The 15,187-nt window shown below is 47.5% G+C and overlaps 1 protein-coding gene and 1 long non-coding RNA gene across 6 annotated transcripts in view; one reads left to right on the top strand and one right to left on the bottom strand.

Moving 5' to 3' along the window:
* The window catches only part of ZEB2 (zinc finger E-box binding homeobox 2), a 134,782-nt gene extending 120,285 nt beyond the window's left edge, over positions 1–14,497 (bottom strand). For 2 of the 5 annotated variants that reach the window (XM_079783251.1, XM_079783255.1), the window contains exons 1-2: positions 14,072–14,497; positions 11,271–11,412 (exon numbers count right to left, since the gene is read on the bottom strand). In XM_079783251.1, coding sequence (XP_079639377.1) covers positions 11,271–11,343 — 73 coding nt within the window. In that variant the 5' untranslated portion in view covers positions 11,344–11,412; positions 14,072–14,497. Of the gene's footprint in view, positions 1–11,270; positions 11,413–11,621; positions 11,650–12,331; positions 12,464–14,071 lie in introns of those variants that run through there. The other 3 variants (XM_079783253.1, XM_079783252.1, XM_079783254.1) reach the window with 3 other exon arrangements.
* LOC307106640 lies at positions 12,494–14,480 on the top strand. The gene is made up of 3 exons (XR_013814140.1): positions 12,494–12,620; positions 14,092–14,243; positions 14,348–14,480. It is a non-coding gene; the product is annotated as an uncharacterized lncRNA (long non-coding RNA).
* Positions 14,498–15,187: the final 690 nt, after the last annotated feature.

Raw genomic sequence — 15,187 nt, 5'->3', positions numbered from 1 at the left:
ACAGGGTACACTTTCTCTCTTACAATAAATCCTACCAAACAGGAGTCTCGATGAATTCCTCACCTCTACTATTTCTGTTGAAATGTGTTTCATTCATTCACAAGCTCTATGATTGCAGTGAAAGTTTAAGAGAAGTAGCAGCAGGGTTGGGGTCCTGGGGTGCATTTGTGTATGTGTGCATAGGACCTGTATTTAGCTTTCAAATGCCCTTCAGCAGAGCAAAGGTGATGGAAACCTGTAGGACAACAGTATTGCTTAGAGAATTTTCCCGCCCAATGGGCCTATTTATTAGGAAAACACCGCTCACTGAAGTCTTTATATATAAACCTCACCTCTTAAAACTGAGAAATCTCATGATGCGAAACACTTCCATTGATGTGCTTTGTGTCTAAAACAGAAACTTAGGTACTTCCAAGAATAGGCACAAAGTTTCTTCGATTACAGTTAAGTCGGATATATAAGACAATATAAATACAGTTTGCACTAGGAAACAGTGAAAGCCATATTCTACATGTATAGATCACTTGGGCATTGAATCCTTGAAATTTACTCATCCATTTAAGAGAGAGGGGAAAAAATCTCATCTCATAAATAGTGTGATATCTTAATCTGTGGATCTATTACTGATTACTTATTTTGGGAGGCAGTGTCTATCACCTTGTCAGGAGTACCTTTTTTTCCTTGAGTTGATGATAAAAAGAAATATGAAACCATATAAACAACAAAAATCACTATATTGTCATACCAGCAATGTATGAAAATGTATTACACATTTCTATGTAGAGCATGTTTGCCTTTTGTCATGGGAAATCATTAAGGACAATTTACCTGGTCCCAAAATAATGCAGTCATTTACCTCTATTACCTGGGATTATTTAAAAATGTTTCCATGGTAATTCAAAAGTACACCTTCATATAGTTTGCTCTTGTGACAAATAAAGTTAGCTAAACTGACTAGTTCTGCACTAATTGTTTGCTTGAAAGAATACCTTCATTTAAGTGGGATTTAAAATTTTTAACTTGACAATATTCAAGTTCAGAATTAGGTCTCCTTCAGTTTAAAGTAATGTGTGTGTGGGTCTACGTTGAGATAACATATACAGCAATCAAGAGAAACGAAGAACTAAAAATGGATTGCATACAATAGAGCATAACATTTAATCTCGTAGATTACAGGATCCGGAGTCTTAATTTCATAGTAATATTTCTTTTAAAAAAGGAAACAAAGGTAACTTAAATATGTACACCACCATTTCCGTGTTGTCCTTTAATTCTAACGACTCCTCCAAATATCCCTTCAGCTCAGCCATTGAACTAAATTTGTTACAAAAATGCATGAATCATTATGATGATTACATTCAACTGGAAAAATGAAAGCAAAGTTCAATCAGATCCTTCTTGAAATGTTTGCGCCCCTTCCACCCCTTATGTGTCCCAGCTGCTTGCTCTTCCAAAATCTGGTTTTCAGAAGCTGATATTAATTTCTAACCAAGACTGCAGCATCCACTGTAACGCACACAGCTTGATTAGCTATCGTACTTTCTTGGGTCGCAAACACACAATATCTGATGAGAAACCGATCATCTTCCTTCTCTTTCCTCTTCTCAGCATCTCTAACTTTCCTGTCAGGAGCCTGAAAAAATATGCGCAGTTACTGTTGCTGAGGGGAGACAAAGTTTAACTTCTGGGTTGGCAATCGGAGAATAATTCATGAGCAGATTTCTAGCAAATGATATGATTTGCTAAATTTTGGTCTTTGATTTATATTTATGTACTCCTGCTACTGCTAAGGTTTTGCCAACCTCAATTAGATCATGAATGAGATCATTTTAATTCAGCCCCCAAACTGTGACCTGACCATGGTCTGAAAGTGTTCAAAAAGTAATTTTAAGCCTCCCTTTGATTTGAAAAGGAATACTGCATGCTTGGTCGTTCGTACAAATAACATAAAACTTAATTATTGGATGATTTGGCAGAGGAACTTCTTGCCAAACAACAGTCAATGCCAGCTACTGTGATGCCGGCGGTGCCCGGGCCCCCGCACGCACAGCCGCCCCGCCTGTGCACATCATTTGTTCACGGTGTCTCAGCGCAAGATGCTTTCGGATAGGACTCACGGGTCTGGGAGGCAGGGTGCACGCGAGGGATGTACCGTGTATTTATAACTCCACTTAGAAAATGCTGTCTCACCTAGGAGGGAAGTAGATTTGCGCTGTCAAATCACCAGGAGGCTGTGACAAAGGGAGCTTGCAGCCTGACACACGGTGTAACAACATAGCAAACACCTTTAATTCTGTCATGTCTCATACCCTTTACTTTCTCACACGTTGGTGGCTGCTCCAAGGTTGACACCTACGCTCCCTTTCTAAACTAAATAAGGCAATCTTTATTTGAGCCCGAATGCAGCACCTGTAAAGTTATTCTTGTGCCCAGCAAAACACAGCTATTAACTCCCTTCCTCTTACAAATGCCCCTCTGCTGGCTTTGCAGAATTTCAGGTTGGTCAGAGCCGGCCTGAGGCCCTGATTATAAGGCTCACATGATTTCCCAAGTTCCGGAAGCTAGGCAACCCCCCCCCCACCCTCCCCCGCTTGAAAAGGGGCGAGGGCTTCCAGAATGCCACCCTCTGAATTAGCCTCTTGCAGCTTCTGCATCACAAACTTCTGGTGTCCTTTAGAGTCAGGAGAGAGACGCCCAGCTGCTTCATTCCCTCTAGCTACCCTAGTCTAATATTTTAAAAGCTGGAAATGAAAATAGCTTTTCTAAAGATATTTCCTGGAATTTTTAATGTGCTGCCTGATTCCTTTCTTTTTTCTTTTTCTTTTTTTTTTCTCCTTGCCAATTATAAACCACCATTTGGAGGGCTTATGAGCAATGGAAGTCCACCTCATCTAATTAAACCACATTGTTTTAAAAGCTTGAACAGTTTTCACGTCTGCAGGACTTGTCTGAATAATAAACGGGTAGAGCCAGAATTCTAAGTGTCTTCAGAGAGCTGGGATTTTATCTGCTGAGCGCGAAGGGCCAGGCACGCAAAGCGTTAAAGAGTGTTCCCTCATTGCTGGGTAGGTTAATATCACAGCTGCCTGGTAAAGCATTATCCCGGCACCTCACTTAACAAAAGCCTCCTTTTGCAAACAGACTCCCACTTTCCCCCCAAGTGTCCAAAGGTGTTTACTGAAGTAAATCTGCCTAAATCCTTCACTGCTTGGGTCATGGGGGTGGGTAGGAGGGGTGGAAGGTGTAGGGATAATCTCTTTTGGGAAATTCTGTAAATCTTCTGGGGGGAGAAAATCAGGAATCTGTGTCACATGCCCTATACAACTTCTAATATCTCCACTAGTTGTGCGCTTACAAAACTAGATGCGCTTCAGCATCTCTGAAATCTGCCACAACGGTTATCCGGAAAGCCAACTCTTCACGCTGCCATGTGAAGCGATTGTCCTTCTAAAGGTGTGTGTGTGTGTGTGTGTGTGTGTGTGTGTGTGTGTGTGTGTGTTACATGCTTAATCTAATTGTTGAAGAAAAACTGTTGGTATCTTAAAAGTGGTTTCAGAAAGAGGAAAAGAAAAAGACGAGATAGTTTAGGAGCAAGATAATGTAGCTGAAAAGTTGTCACGAGAGGTGTCTGCTCGCGCTGTGGTGTCTTTCCAATACCATTAACTGCACGTTACGTTTGCATGTTGGAAATGGACGCACGTCGCACGGTAAAACCTGACAGGTCGGCCTGCGAGGGTTTAAACAGTTCCCAGCAAGAAGGAGCCCTTTAGGCATAAACTTTCTCTCCCAAGAAAACGCGAATACCACCAACCCCTCCCTACCAATCTTGCAACATCCAGTTTGAGATACAAAAAGGCTGTCATCTCACAAATGTTAAACATACTAAAAAAATCTGAAAAAAAAGTATGGAGAAGGTGTGAAAAACGTGGCACTTTACAGCCCTCAAAGCTTTTTAAAATAGAACAACTTTTCCCCCTAAAATTCTTTTCAGAGAATTTTTTTTTCTCCTTTTTGGCTCATTTGAGAGTTTCTTTCTTGGCTTTTTTCCCCTTTCATTTGAAAATATGAATTATCATAAAAAGTCAGGGGGAAAAATGGGAAAGTCTTTTCCAGTTTTCCTGAAGATTTATCAGTGTGTGCAGGCACCTCTCCCTTTCCCTCTGGGCCAGACACACACCCCTGAAACCAGACCAGGGCCCTGGGAGACTTGATCCCTTCTCCTGAGCGGCCTCCAGCCTGCCCGCCCCCCCCCCCCTCCCGCCCTCACTCACCTCCCCTGTCTGATGGTAAACAATCAGAGTAAAGCCCCACAGTAGGCAGAACTCAAGAGTGGGAGGCCCACACACCTATGCCCAAGTGGAACAGGCTTCTGGGGGAGAATCTGATCCCTCCCTGACACTTTTTACCTCAAGTGTCGAGCCGGTGGCCATGAATAGTACAGACATGCCATCTTGTAACACTATATGCCTGTCAGGAGGGACAGGGCCTGGTTGAGCATCAACTATATAAGGCTGGTAACTAGGGAAAGCCCAACAAACAGCCACAAACACCTAAGTTATTTTACTCAGCCACTACCCTCTGCCTCTCTTCCTCCTCTCTCTCTCTCTCTCTCTCTCTCTCTCTCTCTCTCTCTCTCTCTCTCTCTCTCTCTCTCTCTCTCCCTCTCTTTCTTTTCATCTTGGCTTTCCGTGGCAGAATGCAAATGGAGCCTGCCGGCGGTGAAAGGGCTGAATTGTGATTAAGAAGAAGAAGAGCTCCTTTCTTTGTTCTCCCCTCAGGGGATGTTTACTGGGAGAGACACAGCGGATCAGATATGAAAGGCATTCAGGTCAGCATTGATGTGAGCGAAAGTGAAATCATACCTAAGGCATTCAAAAGACCGCCGTGTCAGGGGTTCAGCTAACGGTGCAGCTACTGTGTGTGTCTTCCCGGAGAGGCAAAAATCTTTTCACACACTGGCGATTTTTCCTCCCTGATTTACTACGAAATTATAAAAGTTTGACTCCCCCCTGTTTACCTCCCACCAGATGACATGGGAGTTCGTATTTTCTCTCTTTGTGGACCACACGTGCAATCAGACCAACTTCTAATAACTGTATTTCCTAAATGAACCAGCAAGGCACCATCTGAACTGTGAAATCTTTTTTTTTTCTCCCAAAGCAGGTGTATTCATGTGTACTACATACATGCATAATATGGAACCGAGAACTGATTGAAGGGAAAAGCCAAAAAAACACAGGCATGGAGGGCTTTTCTTCTCACCTCCCTCAGAGGAATTACAAGACAACACACACACACACACACACACACACACACACACACACACACACACACACACACAGTATAAAAACGGTACCCAGCACCTTAAAACAAAATCCTTTATTTACTTTGTAACTACTAGTTACACTTTTCCTGAGAGCTTTCACTGCAACACAACTGTCACCCAAGATAAAAGTATTTGGCACATAGCTATTAAGGCAAAGACTTCCATAGAGTCTACTGATTATTACTGCTTTCCTTTTAAAAAAAAGAAAAGCTTGATGAAGAAATACTTGGCTCTTACTTTTTAAAAGTTTACACTCCCCACAGCCCAAATAGTCATTCAATAGATTTTCCAAGTGGTAAGCTGATGCTATTGGCATAAACAGAGCTATGTAAATATATACCAAATTCACAAATCACAGCAAACACACAAATAATGAGGAGGTGCCTAGATGTTTCAAGGCTTAAAAATGAAAAGGAAAAATCACATTTCATCTTCTGATTGCTAAAGAAAGAAAAGAAATAGGGAGGAGGGAGCAGGTCTATATTTATTGGTTTTAAATCATCCTTCCCTCTGCTCTGAATTATTTTTTTCCCCCCAACCTTCACATCTTGGCTAAAAAGCATATTTGGGCTTATGTTAACATCTGCTTTTGTGGTGACATTTAATTCTGTGTATTTTCAACTAGTGTTTCTGCATCACAGATTTTCCTCCTTTATCTCTTTGCTCTAAAAAGACAACCAAAGAGCAATCAAAAAGGTGTCTGACTTGGCCATTCAGACAATTGCCCCCTTGTGGGAATGCGGGAATGAATGGTACAGTGGACACCCCAGCACCATTGACGTTATAAACATGTAAATGAAACACATTAGGGCAGACAATCAATTGTCTGTGAGCATTGCAAACCTGCACTCCCTCTCTCTGTGACAGGCACAAAATAGTGTCTACCTTGGGAAGCCACAGTGCTGGAAAGGAAAAGGACAAAGCGTTCCCTTTCACACAGAAGAAAATGCACCTTAAAAGCCTTGGAAGAATGCAGATGACAAAAACTGTTGTGAGGACAGGAATCTCCCCCCATCTTGGAATAAACGCAGCTCTGCTACAGAGCCAGCAACACCCTCCCTTCCTACCTTCAGGGCACACACATTTTTTTCCCCCCAGGAAATATTCTTAATGCAGTATGAGGAGGGTCTTTGATAACCTCTTGGAATTTTCTTTACTTTGAGCACATTAAGCAAGCAAGGAAGGAAGCATCTGCAGCCTATGACATAGCAGCTAAGTGGGGAACTTTTCAATCTTGGCTTTACTCGTATTTGGAAAAGAACGCTTGAAGACGTGACTTTATTTTTATTTGGCAACAGAGAAACAATGTAAAGTTTGAAATCCTTAGCTGACCCTTACTCCTAGAGGCGCGGCAGGCCATGGGCGCCAGCAGACGAGTGGCTCTGCTGTGAAGGAAGGCATGGTTTCTACCCCAATGGACTTGGTTTTTCCAAACCAAAAGGAAACAGATAGATACGCAGCCCTCAGTGTCGTGGGCGTACAGCGTGACAAAACTTGCGGAAGATCTCCACAGAGAGGAAAGGATGGAGATGGATATCTTTGGCGAGCCCTGTGTGGTACCTGCCATCCAAGCTGCTTCTGAGTGCTGTGCGTGCCAGCAACACAGGCTTCCTAATAAGCTCATCAACTTTAGGAAGAAAGCAGTGGCAAAAGGCTTTCACACTTGCAAAGATAACCAAGTCTGAACTGACTGATGCGAAGGTAACTCCCTGCACGGAGGGACTCTGATGGGAGGCCGCCCCATCCCAACTTCACCTCTCAGAGAGCAGCCACCTCCTGAAGGAGGGCCTGCCTGAATGTCTCCTCCTTGTCCTTTCAGCATCTCTGAACCAGGAGCAACTCGTGTGTCCCCTATTGCTTCTAAGCATCTACCACCAGCACTCCACTCCCTTAAGGAAGTGGTAGCAAGTGAGGGCTTATCTTAAACAAGGAAGATCATCTCTGCCCATCTGATTGTTTCTCCTCGAGGATCCACAGTCCTGAAAACATCCAGCTTTAGCCCCACTCTCTACCACTGAACGTCAGAGACCAAAGGCATTTGTAAAAATCTCCCCCAGGCCCCAAAGATTTCCCCAAACCTTTAGCTGAAACTTTGCAGAACAATCCAATTTAACTTTCCTTTCTTCCTTCCATTTCCTTGTTTCCTCCACTCCGAGTTCAGTTTTCACGTAAAAGGCAACTTCATTCCCTTTTCTGAAACAGTTTCTTGATCTGATTTTTGTTACAACGTGCATGTGTATGTGCAGTTTTTCGGAGGCTGATGCTGGAAGGTGGTGGGCTGGGGAGGCAGGCCGGCCTTCCCAGGCTCTGCGGGAGGCAGGAGGGAAGCCGGGCATCCCCAGGAGCCGCTGCCTGCAACAGGGGCTAAAGCAACAAACTTTGCAAGTTACCACCGGGGGCTGTGCCAGGGGCGGCAGCAGCCGGCATCCCCAGTGCTCGCTTCTGACTCCAAGGCTGCGTGGAGATAGTGGGGTATAATCAGGGGAATTGAAGGGGGGTGGGGGTGGGTTTTCCCCTCCTCTCCAGCTTCAGTGAAAGTGTTACAAAGTGAGTCAGGCGACTGAAGATCATCTGACTGAACTTCTTGAAACCGACACACATTCTTGTGTGCGGCAACTTGCTTTTTGCCTCCTTCCCCCTCACCCCTCTCCCCCTTTCCTCCTGCACATCTTATTTTCTGGGAAGAGATTTCAGGCTTTCTATGTGGGCCAAAGGAGACTGTCCACTATGGATTAACTTGGCCCTGGCACTGTCTCTGCCAGGCATCTTTCTAGCCTGAGAACACGAAAGGCTAGATTTTAGTTTCTCATTTCTCTCTTTGTAAATTTATTTTCCTAGAGCTGCCTCCTTCTCCTTTGCTTTTTAATAATCGTATACAGCCTCATCTTCCATCTAACCCACATTCTTGACCGGCCTTTCACACACACACACACACACACACACACACACACACACACACAGCTTTACACATTTTATCTCCTTGTCGCCTTAGTCTATATATACACTGTTGACTTCATTAAAATTATATAAAGTGCAATTCTAGTTCCCTGGATGACCATCTTTTTTCTCTTTTCTTTGCAGCTTCTACTTCTATGATTAGTATTGCCATTATTTCTTTCCAGGAATTTCTATATGATTTTGATAAGCATCATCATATTTAGTGTTATCAGCAAAGACACAAGCTCAAAAGTGACATATTTTCCATGAATCCAGGAAAGAAGAAAAATCCACTCAGTTCAGATAAATCCTGGCAATTCCCAAAGGAAAAGGCATTGGATACATGCTTGATGAGAAAAAAAAAAAAATGGGGAAGAAAACTCTTCTACCTGCTTCTGAAAACTAGGACATTGCCCGGTCAAATTAAACCCAAAGCAAAACACATACAAGTCACCAATTCACAGCACGTTTTCCCAGAGATTACTTGGGAAAAGAGACAGGTAATAGTCAAAGTTCGAGAAGCCCTCAGAGATGGACAGGCTTGCTGTGCAGTGTGCAGAGACTGGGCGAAACGCCTTAAAACGTGCAATTCAACTTTCCATTTCAGAGTGTGGCTTCTCCCAAGTGAGTGGCTGGGCGGAGGGGAAATGGGTGCAGGGTCCACGACGGAGGCAGAGCCCCTCCCTGGTGCTCAGTCCACCTGTACAGCCCCCAGCAGGCCTCCCTCTCCGAGCGCCAACTCCCCCTCCCCCTTCCCAGCGGTTCCCAGGAAGCCTGGAGCCCTCTATTTCCCCAGACCTGGGCTCCGGCCTGACCTCACTCCTGGGGCCAGGCTGGTCAACGGTGGCAAAATCCCCGAAGGGGATGGGAGGGGGCGGGCAAGAAGAAACAAACATTTTAAATAGTCGATTCTGCAAAGCAACACTTCTGGGAACCTTGCTTTAAATTTCATTCCCTTTTTTTTCTCTCTCTCTCTCTCTCTCAAAAAAAAAAAAAAAAAAAAAAAGATTGTTTAACACAAGGGGAAAAAGCCTCCTTGACACAAAGCTTTTGTTATCCAGTTGATCAGCAACGTGCTTTAGATACTTGTAAAAGGGGGTGGGGGGAGCCCCACAACAGACATCGATTTTAGAAAATCAATAACCAACATTTAATAAAAGGAAGAGGAAACACAAGAGAGGAGAGGGGACACTAGGTGTAATTCCAGTGACTACTAAATGACCCAGTGATGGGGAAGGGGAGGTCTCCTGTGGAAGGACCCCCTTAAATAATGCCAGACACTAGAGTGAAGAAAAAATTAGCGAAAGAGAGAGACAGCCTGGACTGGATGTTGGGGAATATATTATTATACTTGTTTTTTGTGTAATACCAAGCCAGGCAAATAGATCAAAGGCAGCACAAAGGGAAAAGGCAGGATAACGTAACGAACAGTTTCTGACTAAAATTCCTCTATCACTCCCCCATATGGCTCGACACCTCCACCACAACAAGCAAAAGACACACACACACACACACACACACACACACACACACACACAAAACCTAGAGAGAGACAGAGACAGAGACAGAGGAACAGAGAGAGAGAGACAGGGAGCAGCATCATTTGTCTCTAATCAAATTTCTCTAGTCTTTGTGTTTTTCCCCTCCAACACCCCACGCTGCGCCCCCAGCGCCCCCTCCCCGCGCCGCGCCGCTCAGGGCAGGCCGGGGGCTCGCACGGTCGTCTTCTCGGGAGGAAAGTTGCTTCAAAGTGGGCCCGGCGACCCCGCGAGGCGAGGGCTGGGCTGCGGGAGGCCGGAGGCCGGGCCAGCGCCGCGTCCCCGGGTCCAGCTCCGGAGCGTGACCGCGGCCCCGCGCCCGTGCTCCGGCCGAGAGCGAGGGGAGCGAGAAGTTTCCTTTCCCAGGCTGAGCTGGCGCTAGTTCGCGTGTTTGTTTTGGGGGGCTGGCTTTTCTTTTAAACTCGGTATCCTCCGTCAGCTCCCCCGGCACCCGTCTCTGGTCCCCAGCTCTCTCCCCTCCCCCAGGCGCCTTCTGCGCTCTTGCCAATCACTTTTCTCTTTTATTCCCACGATTTTGTTTGGGGGTAATACCTAGGGGGTCTCTCTCTCTCTCTCTCTTTCTCTTTTACTCCCTCGCTCTCTCTCCCTCCCCCTTCTCTGCCTCTCTCCAAGATGGACCTACTAAACTGTCACCGCTTTCATCTCCCACCTCCTATCTGTGTGTCCCCCTCGCACCCCCATCTTCTTCCTCCTTCCCGACGCAGCCTGGATAGCGGGCTCCTCCTGACCACGTAGAAACTGTCCAGAAAAGTCTCCCCGTGCCCTTCGACTGGCCAGCCCCCGGCGAGGGGCCAGCGCCCGCTGGAGAGAAGCCACCCACCCCAAGCCCGCCCGGACCCCGCCGGACCCCGCGCGGGGCGGCCGAATCCCTCCCACCGCGGAGCCCGGGCGCGCCCAGCCGGGCCCCGCTGCCCGCGAACCGTTACTTGGCTTAGGAGAGGCAACCGGGCGACTCCGGGAAGAAACTTTGCGCCTCGCAGAGGCACAGCCCCGGGCCCCCTCTCCTTCCCTCGCCGTCCCCGAGCCACCCCCGCCCCCGCCCCTGGATCCCGCAGAACCCGGCGCCCGGGCCCCCGCCCTGCCCTCGCCGGACGCTCCGCAGCCCGGCCGTGGACCCGGCGGGCCGGGAGCTAGCGGAGCGGGAGGCGGAGGTGGAGGGAGGGCGGAGGCGGGGGCGCGAGGGGCGGCGGGGATGGGGCGCGGGGCCCCGCGCGGACCCCCGCGCCGGAGCCCGCGGGCGCCCGCCGCTCACTTTGCCCGGCACTTCCCCAACTCCCCCCGGCCGGTCCCCGCGCGCAGGGCTCGGGCGCCGGCCGCGGAGGGAGGCTCGCCCGCGAGCCCTGGGCGCCGCCGCCGCCGCCTCGGTTCCTTTTCCCTCTCCCCCCTCTGCTCCCTGGGTCTGGAGCCGCGGAGTGGCCCGGAAAAGTTTGGTTCGGGCCGGTTCTTACCGTTTTTCCTCCTGGGATTGGCTTGTTTGCGCCTCTTGCACCGGGGGCCATCCGCCATGATCGGCTGCTTCATTGATAAGAGCGGATCAGATGGCAGTTCGCATGGACTCGGCGCCCTGCTCCGGCAGCACGCAGGCTCGATCTAGCAACCAAACACAGCGACAATGTGGGCATCGCCCGCGCCCATTGAAACGCGCGCGGGCCGCCCCGGGGAGCCGGGCCAGGGCCCCGGCGGGCACCCATCCGCGCCCCCCCAACGCCAAAGCGAAACTTCGGCGGCCCCCTCCCCGCCCCCCGCCCCAGCCTTGGCCCCGAGGCGCTTTGTGTTTGTTACTGTTTGGTGTGTCGCACCCGCGAGGGGATCAGAGACAAGAATTACATCTTCCAAATGAGTCATAACTCCTGACCGTATGAGGGAATGCACACGGCAGTACAGTGAGGCTGCTCGACTCGGGGCGCGGCGGACCCTTTCCTCCGAAAAGTCCGCAGCCAGCCTCGGGAACTTGGGGTGAGGCGACGCTTCCTTTCACTCTTATCTGGTCTCGCCCCCCCACCCCATTCCCCGGAGAGGAAACAAACAAACAAACAAACAAACAAACAAACGCGAAACAACCCCCGGGTGAAGCACACCCGGGCAAATGGAGAACAGTAATTATAGGGAGCCCCACGCGCCCCGCGACCCCTCCCCTGCGCTTTCGGAGTGGATCGGGGCACTGTCTCTTCTTCCCTCCACCCCCCGCCCCCAAATTAAGATTTTCCCGTTTCACGCCAGAGTAAGAAATATAATTATAAGCCTCTTTGGACACTGTTTCTCCCCCCCCCCCCCTTTTACCCTGCCCCCCACCCACCTCCGCCACTTGGACAATATTTACTTCAGTATTTCCCCCCCACCTCACTCACACACATGCTCCCCCACACTGGTTCCCTTAAATAGTTCCAGAAGAAAAAAAAAATTTTTTTTTTTTCCCCTCAAGAAAGGAAAGAGAAAGTCCAACCGCCACGGCAATACTTTTAAGCTCTACTAAATGATCGTATCCTTTCTGGCTTCGAAACTTTTGTACCTAAAAATCGAGAGAGGCGCTGCATTTTTTTTTTTTTCCAGCGGAAAACTGTCAAAACTTGGAGAAGGGGAACCTCGGAGGCAGGCAGGAGAGGAGGAGAATCCCGAAACTCCGTGGGGTTGGGAAGATGCTGTGCCTCGAGGATTAGTTTAAACAGGGGGCTATAAAAGATGTAACAGATGCAAACTGTAACACAGGGCCGTTAACCCTTTCTCTGCCGAGCGCACTCCGTCCCCACGCCCCGCACCTATTGTCTCCCGGGCTGGAAGCTTTGCGGAAAACCTGGAAAGTGAGTATCAGTTTCCACACGTTTGCCGAGAGGGGTGGGGGTGGGGGGGGGGGGAGCAGAGAGAAGGGGAAGTGAATTATTTAGAAAGCACCTTGAATTTAACCTAGGCGTAGTGGGAGAGTTTGTAAGTTTGACACATTTTGTCATTTCTTAGCTCTCCTCTGGATTTGAAATTGTTTTCTTGGGGGGGAAGAAAAAAAAAATCCTGAAACACAGAAATGGTCACACAAGTGTCTGGGATGAAACAGCTGGCCTGCCTGTATTCCTGCTGAGACTTACACACGATTGCATATAAATACATGTTTAATAAAGTAAGCTGCTAGTTTTATGAGCATGTGTGTGTGTGTGTGTGTGTGTGAGAGAGAGAGAGAGAGAGAGAGAGAGAGAGAGAGAGAGAGAAGGAGAGACCGGGCATTTGTGCTGTAAACTTTATCTTTGCCTGTTATTCCTAACTCTGGAGTTAGTCATCTTGCCTTCATCATTACAGGGGGAGCATGTAGAAAATACATGGACAAGTAGGTGGGAGATCAACACATTTATGCTAGCGAGGCTCACTACTGTTCCTGGGAACTCCTGCTCTCTCTCTGATTTTTCAGTGCCAAAGCATGGAATGGGATAAGTGTGTGTATGTGTCTCCTGTTCAATCCATCTGTATTATTATGCCATTTAGAATACATTTTCAAAAGTTATCCTTAATATAAAACCCTGATATCCTGACAGCAGTTTTTGTCCCAGCTGTAGTGACCCCCCCCCCACTTTGGTAAACGACTCAAGTTCCATGAGGACTTTCACTTCTTTATTTACCATCACAGAAGTGAGGTGTTACTTCACATACATATACACACAAAGAATGAAATAAAGAAATGAAACTCACTAAGCAGACAGAAAACAGACACTTTCTGCTTAGAAAACAGCCTTCTCCGGTGGGAGAGGAGGATGGACTGCCATCTCTAAGAGAAAGACTTGCCCCCAAATTTGGTAGGTTTGTATCAATCAAGTTTTGTAATTATTAACAGGTATTTGCTAAGTTTTAATTGCTGAGTACAATGAATTGGACCTAGGTGCGGAAAATAGCACAGAATCTCTCCCCTGGAAGAGTTTTTATTCCAATCATATAGTTCTCAATAAAACTTTTCCTAGCTTGGGTAGCAAAAGGCACCTTTGGTTACCTGAATGGACAGGTACAGGGCAAATTATCTGGGGGAGGAGAAAAAGGGGAAAGGAAGCAGAGAGAGCAGGAGTGGGAGAGAAATCGGAGAAGTCACTCGTGGGAAAAGCTTGCCAAAAAAGAGCTAAACCCACCTGAAATTCCTACCCACAGACACTCCTTCTCACTTCACACTCACATCCCCACTTACAAGGAGAAAATCATAAAAGGAGAGTGGGGGGGGTGATCATACCAAAAGGGAATAAAAAGAGAGAAAAGAGGAAAAAAAAAAAAAAAAACCTACCTGCGAAGTCTTGTTTGTAGTTTTGGCCAGAAATGGTGAGAAGAAAAAGCATGAAGAAGCCGCGGAGTGTGGGGGAGAAAAAGGTGGAAGCGAAGAAAACAGCTCCCGGAGCAAACTGTACAAAACCTCGCCAAGAGTGTGGGGAGGCAGGACCGTTATTCCTGCGGAGCAGGTTAGAACTGATCTCTTTTAGCCACTCCAGGAAACACAAACCTGGGGACGGACTGACGTGTTACGCCTCTTCTAATGACATTTTTTTCTTTTTCTTTTCTGTAGGAGAGAGAGAGACCCTGAAACACGCGCCACCTATCTTTGTGGGGAGGGATAATTGAAGCGCCCTGAGCGTGAGCATCATGTGAAAACGTGATCGCCAAGTTTCTCTCTGGGAAAGGATCTGGGATAGATTATACCTTGAAGTCTCCGCAAACGCTTTAGTGGAAGAAATGAAATTCCACCTCCCTCCCTTCCTCTCTCCCTCCCTCTCGCTCTCTCCCTCCCTCCCTCCCTCCCTCCCTTCTCCACGCCCCCCCCCCCCCCCCCCCCCCCCCGTCAAGCCTTTGGCATCATTATCCTCATCACTAAATCCTACAGAGTTCTGGGCGGAAAGCGGTGCACGCCATTCACTGAACTGGAGTATTCTAAGGGGTGAAAGTTGAAGAGGAAGATCCCGGGTCCTCAATCCAGATCGCCTCTTCTTATATGGATATCTCTAATGACCAGATTTGAGATGCACATGAAGTTGTGTGGATTTCTCAGCACAGCTTCTGGAACTAAATTCTTTGCCCTTTCTCTTATTTTTATTTTATTTCATTTTTTTCTTTTAGATGCCAGAGCCAGGAAAGAAAAAAAAAAAAGCTACATGTGAACTGCATCTTAGGGTGTGTGTGTGTGTGTGTGTGTGTGTGTGTGTGTGTGTTTTGGGATGTGTGTGTGTGTGCATGTATGATGACTTTCTGGATCGGATCCTCAAACTAAAAAGTGGTTTGGCATTTTAAAAAGAGGGTCTCTAAGTAATTAACAGAGAGCTCTGGGTGGACGGGTCTCTGAATCCCTCTACCTCTCCTGGAGACCTCACTGTAAAGTGTGGAGTGAGGCAGGAGGAAAAGGAGAAAGGCC

Source organism: Cnephaeus nilssonii (genome assembly GCF_951640355.1).
Source record: "Cnephaeus nilssonii genome assembly, chromosome: 10".
NCBI lineage: Eukaryota > Metazoa > Chordata > Mammalia > Chiroptera > Vespertilionidae > Cnephaeus > Cnephaeus nilssonii.
This window is presented reverse-complemented; position numbering and strand designations above follow the sequence as displayed.